Source organism: Cebus imitator, unplaced genomic scaffold (assembly GCF_001604975.1).
Source record: "Cebus imitator isolate Cc_AM_T3 unplaced genomic scaffold, Cebus_imitator-1.0 Scaffold44, whole genome shotgun sequence".
Classification (NCBI taxonomy): domain Eukaryota; kingdom Metazoa; phylum Chordata; class Mammalia; order Primates; family Cebidae; genus Cebus; species Cebus imitator.
Window position 1 is genome coordinate 255,850 of NW_016107359.1, and position 10,290 is coordinate 266,139.

A 10,290-nucleotide genomic window follows, 5' to 3' on the forward strand; every position below is an offset into this window, starting at 1 on the left:
GAGGGGGGCTTTGGTGTGGGGGGGAAGCCTTTAGCATAACTGTCAAAAAAGTTATCTCAATCAAATCTTCATGCATTTCTAAGTAATTTATTTCAGAAATTCCTGCTTTTGCTGGCTTTGCTTTATAATTCAGTTTTAGCATTTGTGCCGTTAAAAGTAAGCACTCAGTAAGGATTTTCTAAAACTTCTTTAGTTCTTAGTTAAAATGATGGGCTAGTGTTTGTAGTTGTTTTTAACTCTTTTTTAAAAATTTTCTTTATATTGATATACACAGGGATGGCATTTAGAATAGTACTATCCTGTGTCTTTAATTTAGATCATTCACATATCTATTAGGAGGCTTCATTAGTCAAAATTGAATTGGCCAAGCAAATATACTTAATAATGTAAATATGGCCTTTCAAGAGAGTATATTTTATTTTTGACTAGACAGAGAGGCCCACAGCAGGTGCTGTAGGGAAATTAAATACTGGATGCTTATTTACCTTAGCACTCAAGAAAAGCCGTCTGACTTTAACTTTGCTAATCTCATTTTTGCCTATTGAAGAGTAGTCTATATCATAACATCCCCAGACTACAGGACACAATGGGGCAGCCTCTGCTCACTTACTGCTGTGGGTGGAATGAATATGAAGATTAAATTATCTTCTCACCACAGGATAAAGTAGCCTTACTTGATAGGATGACCAAAAACTGATAGAGCTGGCAGTTCATTCTCTGAGCCTAATGCTTCTGAAAAGATGTTAAGAGAGAAGAGCAAAAAACATACTAGCATCAACAAAAAATAAGCTTCCTGACATTATTACACATACAGCTTGAGCCGCTAAATCATATTAGATTCAAACTTCAGAGTGCTTTAAAATTTAAAATAAATATTTTCACCTTAAATTATGTAAGTTTTTTGTACTATTCATTCATATATCAATACATCTAACAATTAACTAGATACTCTGAGGTTTTATATTATAGTTTGAAGGCATTGTCCATCAATCACATCTTTCATCAGGCTGTTTAGACAGTAGGCTCTATGGTGACAAAGACTGAGAGCATATATAAAGACATATTTCTTTTAAATGTAATAACCTTTTATGATAGCTATTGCAGTGACTACTTATATACATTTAACAGAGAAGATTAGTTTATTACATCCAAAATTATTTGGTTTTTATATTTTTATTTTTACAAGACTATCATTTTTGGGACACATCTAAGCTGCTTCCTTTCTTGACTGATCTGCTGTGTGAGAGTTGTTTAAAGTTGGGGTGAAGAGGGGGGATGAGCTTATCACAAACTAAAGGGATAGCAGGTAGAGGCCATTCCCAAGTGACACAGCCAGAGGACTCCCTCTGTTGATGAGTAATACCATGTGGCATAAGTAAAACATTTGAATTAGATTCTTCTGCCTGCCTAAAATACTGGTTCCCCCAGTATTATGTGGAAGTCTTACCAAATTAATTATGTAACTCTTTGTCAGCTCTATCATTTTGGATGGGAATCTCATCACATAAAGCAGATTTTCCTCTCCTCTAATCATCAGTCTGACAAATAAAACACTAGGTTTCTAGAATACTTCTGAATATTGAATCCAGAAAACTCAAGTGGACAGTGTGTTTTCTAAGTGCTGGAGTAACATGGTCCTGGTAATTGCCTTCCATTAGAAAACACAATCAGAATTTCTCATGTATCACAGGCCAAATTCTAAAAGCGTTCTAAAGCAACCCTTGATTTTCTCTACTATGCATATTCATGTAATTTTGGATACTCTGAAACCCTGATCAACATTCATTAATAATATGAAATGCTTTAAATCACCTCATTTAAAACATTTTGTTCTGTGATCCACAAATGACTAACATTTGGAGAAGTTTACATAATACAAATGATGTGCATGTTTAGTGTAAATGAAAGATTAAAATATGAAACTAAAAGTATGCAAACATATGCACGCAAATGCTGTAGATCTATTAACTGAAACAGTGATTTCACACCTTCTTTTCCTTTAATCTGCTTCCAATTGTATTTTTATTTGGGATCTTATATATCATGTTTTCGAGGTGAGTGAAATCACCCAAGTACTTGGGCATGTTTGAACTTACTGATTTACTTATTTGCCCAGAGGAAAGTTTTTCTCATTAAATCTGATAAAGGTGCTTATCTTAGGGCACCCTTGCTCATTTAGGGTAAAGGAACAAAATGCTACCATGGAACTCAGTGACCTAAATTTGGTGCCAGAAAGAGAAAGTTTTCAAATTGCCATTTTATTTGGAAATGTGCTAAAAATGTTAAATATGTTTAATATTTTAACTAGAATCTAATTTTTCTACTCAGAGGTGTTCTTACATATACATTTATAAAATACAGTCATAGTCATTTATAGCTATCCATAATATAGGAAGTTATCCAAATAGAGCTATTTGAAGAGAATCACCATAGTAACTGTCATATTAAATAGCACTTACATTATCTCTAGCAAAACATCTTTTAGGAGAGACTCTCTTGGCAGTTTGTTAGAATACAATACACACTGGGGAGAGAGAGTTTTATAATTAACTATTATTTGGGGGATATTTTACAATAATCAATAAGAAAGCATAGATTTGTAACTATTCCTAAAATGTTGGCTTTCCTTTTTCTCTATACATGTACCTTTTCTCCAAGCCCACACAGAGTTTTTAAGGAAAAGAAAATGAAAACAAAATGTTAACTGAGAACTCAAAAAACTTACATAATCTTTATGAATAATTTTATTTCTTCCACCTTGAGATTCATTGGTCTTTTAGGGACAGAGATGAGAGGTCGACAGCAGTCTGGAGCTAAATAATGGCCAAAATTAACAATAATATTAAATCCCCATTTTAAATTAAAGTTCAAATATGTGTATAATTTGAGTTTAAGACATAAATCTTAGTCAACTAAATGTAGTAACTTTGTGTGTTTGTGTAATCAGCAATATTCTTCATCTACTCAAAGTACTTAGGTTTAGCCTCCCCATACATTTTATTGAGAACAAAAACTTTTAATGCTCATAAGCATTACAAATTCTGTGTTCAATGATTTTATAAAAATACCTCTCTCCCTAATGATACCTCTTTCTCTCTTTTCATTTTAGAGGTACAGCGTGGAAATGTCCATCAGACACCTGAAAAAGACGGAGCTGCTTAGTAAGGTTGAAGCTTTGAAGAAAGGTGGCGTTTTACTACCAAATGATCTCCTTGAAAAAGTGGATTCAATTAATGAAAAATGGGAACTGCTTGGGGTATTTGCATTTTTATTACTGTTTGTAGGTTATGTGTACATTTTTTGCCTAGTGAAGTACTCTATCTGTCTGATTTCTAATTTGAGGCACAAATATCTCTCTCTTTCAATTCACTACCTACATTTCAAACAAGCTATTCGTGCTATTATGGGAAAGACACTGCTTTTCCTCTTCTGTTGATATTTTTTTCTGAGCTTGTCTCCTCTCAGATTTTAATAATTTTGGTTCTTTAATACATGAAAAAGTAAGTAAAATATGCCATGTATTATGGGTATGCACCAAGTCAACTATAATACAGTATATCTGATATATACTGACTGTCATGCTTGAATGAATGTTAATAGAATTTATTCTGAAGGTACATGTAAGAGACATCTACTGTTTAACTATTTACTGTACCCTTAAGATGAAAAGCGGAGTTGTCACTACAGCTTTCAAGTCACACTAAAGCTACCAAAACAAAGATGCAAATTTGACCCAAATCTGAATTGCAGAATTGAATCAGCCTGTGTTTTGTGCCTCAATTTCCAGCTCACTTTTAACAAAAGCCAAAAAAAAAAAAGTTTCATGTAATTCATTTCACGCAATGATGGGCTGGGTCTCAGCCAAAGACTGAGATGCAAGAATCTGGCAAAAAGGCAATATAGAGATTCTGTTACCCAGAGACCAGGATGGCACTGTGCAGGAGACATTACTGTCCTTTTGTTGGAAGACAGCTGAGAGAGAAGTTAAACTGTATTTTTTCATCAGCTTCTCTCCTAAATTGCCTTCACTTCAAATCAAGGGTAAGCTATATTTATCAATTACCTAAATAATTAATTGTAACAGCCAAGTATGGGCGATGTCAGTTATGGAGCATAATTTTGCATGCCTTTCATTTTTCTACCTTTTAAAAAAATTTTAGAGAAATAATACTCCAAAAATATTTTGAATAAAAAGCTCTTCATGTGCCTTGATGATTTGGAGGAATGCCAGTATTCTTTTTATACCATACTTAATCTAGGTGATTAAAAAACTGCAAGTTTAAGTCCTTCTCATTTAAATTCACTACACTCTGCAGTTGTGCAAAGTAACTTAAACTGTTAAAAGTTTTTCATCTAATGTATTGTTGCTTTTTAATAATAATTAATGGCTTTCACTTTACAATACGGTGACAAATCAAAATCTGCCAAATTCTACAGCATTCATTGATCTCAGACAGAAGTAGTGTGGTTAGTGTATGGCATTTTAAAAGGTTGTTTGCTACACAGATAAAAATGGCAACCTTATGTGTTTGATAAAGTAGTGATAAGTCTGTTTACATTGCATTTTAATATATCTATTGCTAATTTGATAAATAATATTTTTAGAAAATTTTTTAAGATATGTCATGTTTATTGCTTCCTCAACAGAATTTTAAGTCAACATTATATTTGAAAAAGAAATAATATTTAGCTATCCTTTATGAATCAGAGACTTTAAAATTAGTTGCCATTTTGACTAAAATATCATTCAAATATAACAGGCAGGTTTGCAATGAAAGAGTAGGGTGAGGGAAGATTTTTTTTTTAAACCTGTACCAGGCTAACACCACCAGGCACACTGTTTTAATTGGCATGATTACATTTTAATTGGCATGAAAAAAATTAAAGACAAGGATTTTAACTTCTAACAATAGTAAAATAGAGGGATATGGTTTTTAATATTACTTTCATCTAAGGTGAACAGTGTGGAATGGAAATACATTAGAATGAAATGTCAGTGGTGCGTACAGTTTAATCTGTGAAATTTTGTCCCCTGTGCTGCATATTACTCTGTCTCAATTGCATATTAAACAACCCTATCAAGGCAGGCATTGGCATCTGCTGTGCTGACACAAATTGTGAATTAAATGAAATTGATGTCCTCTGTCGTATATTTATGAAGACGGACCATTCTCTGAAGTATTCTGTTTATGAAGAATTTATGATTGCAAACTGTTCCAGAACAAAAAAGTGGCAATAAATTCTTTTTTGTGACCCTACCCTCCAAGGGCATTGATTTCACCTCCTGCTGCTACTTTTGTTACAGCATAAAAACAATAGCTAAATCTGGATTCCACTGAGGGTCTTCAAATTATCAATATTTTCACCATGAAAATACGAGGGTGTTGCCAAGAAAGGCTATTTTTCTGCTACAATCTCCTAAAGATACTATTTACAGAACACTACACAACAGATGAATGTTTGTTGACTTAATTTTGTGTTTTAAAGCTTATTTTTGTAGGTTTAATTCATCGTTATAGATTTAAATCCTATTGATTGGGAGTGCTTTCCACCAAAAAGAAAAAAAGAAAAGAGTCCTCCCCTAGAACACTCTCCTGCCATAGTGGTTAATTTAAGTAGGCTTCTGGCATAGTAAATTAAGGATTATTTTAACACATATTTGGTATTAGAAGGTCCAGCATCCACAAATGCAAAATGGAAATAATTGTGGGATTGAACAATTTATAAGTCAGGTAAAATCAACATCATCATCAAGGAGGCTACCTTTACTTAAAGCCCTTTAGTCATATGGTTTTGGGAATACTTCACAAAACAAAAAATGGAATTTAATTCTCCATGCTTGATCTATTCTTGGCCTCTTTAGTATATTTATTAAACTTATATTGCCTGAACATTTCATGTGGAGACTTTTTTACTATAAACTCCTGTCATGAGAATTCAAATGAATTTTTCTCTGTGACCAAAAAATTCAAATCAATTTTTATTTGGCGAACTATGGGCCAAATCTCCTATTAAAGGAAAGTAAGTAAATGAGGTCTTCTTAAGTCTCCTCTGGTACTCAGAACAATGTGCACTGTCTGAGAATTCAAATACTAAACAGAACAATGATCTAATCTGAACGGAATGTCAGTAGGGAGGTGGCAGGTATAGATGGACACTTCTAGGTGGCTCTTATTACAAACTAAACTGTGATGTGTTTCTGGTATCTAAGCTAATCTATGTTTTTGTTTTTTTGTTGTTGTTGTTCGTGGTGGGTTTTTTTGTTTGTTTTATTTTTTGTTTTTTAATGTGATGCATTAGAAAACCCTAGGAGAGAAGATCCAGGACACAATGGCAGGGCACAGTGGGTCGAGTCCACGTGACCTGCTCTCTCCTGAAAGCGGAAGCCTGGTAAGGCAGCTGGAAGTCAGGATCAAAGAACTGAAAGGGTGGCTAAGAGATACAGAGCTTTTCATCTTCAATTCCTGTCTAAGACAAGAAAAGGAAGGAACAATGAATACTGAGAAACAACTACAATACTTTAAGGTAATAAAAAAACAATCAAAGGTGATAAAAAGCTCTTTTTATAGTAGAGATGAAATATTTATCAAGTACATAAAGTATTATGCCCATGTATCTGTGTATCACTGTGCACCTAAATGTTTCCTTGAATTTATAGACAACCTCCACATTTCTTATATGCCAACATCTCTGTGTGTGTAAAGATGAACATTAAGCATATCAAATATACATTGCAGAGGGGAAATATCTGCTGCATCTGTGTTTTTTCAGTGCTTATTGAGGGAGGACTTTGATGAATTAAAAGCAGATCAGCAAACACTAAAGATTACTAAGGCCTTTGACAGACAGACCTAACTGTTCTATAAATAACTTGAATAAAAATACTTCCACAAATTGATATGATAAAAACACATGATCTAATTGAAGGTCATTACTGCTAACAAAAGGAAACATAATTTTTACATATGAAAGAGTCAACTATTTATGGAGGGAAGAAATAAAGTAAAAGAGGTCCGTACGTTACAGGTATATTCCATTGTAGAATATACCAACCTCAGCAACACAATCATGTTCATATTCACTGTATGTCCATGGAGAGGCATTTTCCCAGGTTTGTTTCTATTGTTTACACAATATCTATTTAAAAGTGATTTAACATTAGAATGTTTTCTCTTATTGTTCAACCTAGCCCATAGTGCTGAATCTTTCCATAAATGCCTTCATTATTTGGGTTCTGGCTAGTATCAGCCTGAGGCTTTGGGGCTGCAGAATTTGAATTTGGTGGCCATAAATCTTCAGCATGAGAAATCTAAAGGAGTAGAAAAAGGTAAACCAAGAAGGAAAGAACTTTTTGGAACCAGGCAGCCATTTCTTCTCTAAGCATTGTAGGACCAGGTTTTATTCATCCTACCCTGTCTGCAATCATCCAGTAATCTATTAGAAAATTTAGTCACATGTGATTCACCCTCCCTCTGCCAAACAGGTAGAGTTATCTGGCTCACCTCCATAACCCAAGAGGAGGCACCCTCAAAGACAAGACCACAATACTTCCCAATAAACTATCTGCATTGCACACCTATAAATTAGCTTTCGTTGAAAATGTCCTCTTTTGCCACTTAATTGACAAGATCAAACTAGAAGTTAAAGTATCTTGCCAAGGCAAATGGGTTTATGGTCTAAAATCTAATACCCAGATGAATTGCTGTTATAGCTCTACTTGACCTATCCTAACCTCTACTGCAGGAAAATAGAGTCTTCAGATCTTTTAATGAAACTTTTTCAACTTTTTGAGATTATGGGGGCTTGATAATTTTTCTTTATGACTTGAAACTAGTTGCTTTCTAAAGTTGACCTGAAGGAGTTTGAGCAGATAAGGTAAGCAGATCTAGCATAACGGTACTTTTTTATTGTTTTTAAAGAAAATTTTATTCTTGACTGTTGTTATACATCTCTTTTCAAGGCAGGATTTTAAATAATTCTGAGCTGTTTACTCTTAGTGTTTAGTGTGTGATTAATCCAGTTTTCTGTGTATTGCCACATTCACTGGAAGAATGGAAACAAATGTTTGTAATATAATAATAACATAATATAATGTTTGTAACCTGTCAAAATTATAATTGGTATTAAGCATGTGTGGAGTAAGAAGTTTTTACTTCCTACAAACCCGGGGAACAGGTACATTCAGCTTTTCTAAGTGATAAAACAGCTCAGACAAGAGAATGACTGAAGAACCTTTTTACATGTAAGAAACCCTCTGCCATGCTCTGTCTCTTATGGGTTCCTAAAGGTCTCCTGCCATGACTGGTTACAGAGAATTGGACAGGGCTAATCCTCAGGGTTTAGCTTTATGAGTCCTTATTCTATAAATCCTCAGGCTTTTAACAGAACTGAATTTCTTTATATGACACTAAGAGTAATGATAGATAGACTACAATGTACTCTCCAGGAGAATGAAAGGGAGGGTGCTGCATATCAAAAGGAAAACCCATTGCTTTGTAGACAGAACTGTGTTTCTTTCTAATAGCTTGGTTTGGGATGAGACAAGGGATCAGGATCTTCAGTTTTCAGAAAAAAGAACATACCAATTGTGGAACATTTTCCTTTGCTTTAAGCAGTAAGTCTGAGAAATGTGGGATTAGACAGAGGAGAAAATTCTATTCAACAAAGAAAGAGTCCAAAGCCAGCAAGAGGGAAGAAACATGAAGCTGTGAACCTAAGAGCCCTAGGACAGTAATGCAGAATTATCAAGGAACGAACACACTCTGACAACAAAATGCAGGAGAGCATGTCAGGGGTTCAGTGAGGCCAACTGGCAAAGGGCCCCTTCGAGCCGTGTGTGTGCAGCTTCAATGCCATTGGCTGGAAAGCACTACTTTTTAATGATGACCCTTCAGAGAGAAAATAAAATAATTACTTAATCATATGTTCCTTGTATCCCATAACCTAATTCATTATTCTAAAGACTCAAAATGGGAAGATATTATTCATTTCAGCTAAAGAAGGCCACAGCACTGGCCTGGTCCCAAAATCAGCTGAGGCAGAGCAAGTTTAGACCTGTTACAAGATTTGTCATCAAGAAGGTGAATGAGTGGATTAGATTTAATAATCTTGTTGATGATTAATGCCCCAAATTTGCTTTAGTTAATTAAATTGGGCCAAGCACTTTTATGCATATTGTTATAATTGAAATATATACTAATTATATAAGTAAGAAAATTATGATTACCTTCTTATATGTGTGGGTATTTATTTTTATGAATTAAGAAGTTGAGTTGTGGGAAGGTAATGTGACTTGTTTGAATCCCCATAGCAACAAGCAACAGAGACAAAGGAGAAACGATTGTCTTTCACTGACTTTTCAAATAAACTTTGAAACTTTGTTTTACACTAAATCAGGGGTTGACAAACATTTTCTGTAAAAGCCAGATAATAAAAAATAAGTGGGCTTGATTTGACCTAGAGGCCATAGTTTCCTGACCCTTCTCTAGATTACAAAAATTACTATAAGCATGGGAATGGATACAGTCTGTGTCTTCTTTAAAGAAAGGAGACCATGCTACAATTGCAGTAGGAGACAAAAAGTTATTTTAATAATTGTAACAACCACAAATAATATGTATGATACACACTTTCTAAATGTTTTATCTGCATTTATTTACTTATTCCTCATCACCATCCTGAGACATATTATAGTATAATCCCCTATTTTTTATTTTTATTTTTTAAATTTTTAAAATTTGTGGGTACATAGTAGGCATATATATTTATGGAGCACATGAGATGTTTTGTTACAGATATGCAATGAGTACTAATCACATCATGGAAAATGGAGTATCCATCTCCTCAAGTTTGTATTCTTTATGTTATAAAGAATCCAATTATATCTTTTTACTTATTGAGTTATCATTTACTATAGTTCCCCGGTTGTGCTATCAAATACTAAGACTCGAATAAGTATTGAATAGTACTCATTCTATTTTTTTTGTAACCATTCACCATCCTGCTTGCTCCTACTAGCCTTCCCGGGCTCTGGTAACCATACCCCCTACTCTTTATGTCCATGAGTTCAATTGTTTTAATTTTTAGAGCCAGCAAATGAGAACATGCAATGTTTGTCTTTCTGTGCCTGGCTTATTTCACATAACAAAATGATCTCTGGTTCCATTCATATTGTTGTAAATGACAGGATCTCATTATTCTTTATGGCTGAATAGTATTGCATTATACATACATATATATATATATATGTATATATATATATATATATACACACACTACATTTTCTTTTCT

At 33.9% G+C, this 10,290-nt stretch overlaps 1 protein-coding gene across 1 annotated transcript in view; it reads left to right on the forward strand.

The window, feature by feature from the left end:
* Nucleotides 1-10,290, forward strand: part of AKAP6 (A-kinase anchoring protein 6) — a gene marked incomplete at its 5' end in the record, with an annotated part of 309,960 nt that overhangs the window by 205,135 nt on the left and 94,535 nt on the right. Inside the window, 2 exons of the mRNA XM_037737882.1 lie at nucleotides 3,110-3,256; nucleotides 6,301-6,525. Coding sequence (XP_037593810.1) covers nucleotides 3,110-3,256; nucleotides 6,301-6,525 — 372 coding nt within the window. The remainder of the gene's footprint in view (nucleotides 1-3,109; nucleotides 3,257-6,300; nucleotides 6,526-10,290) is intronic.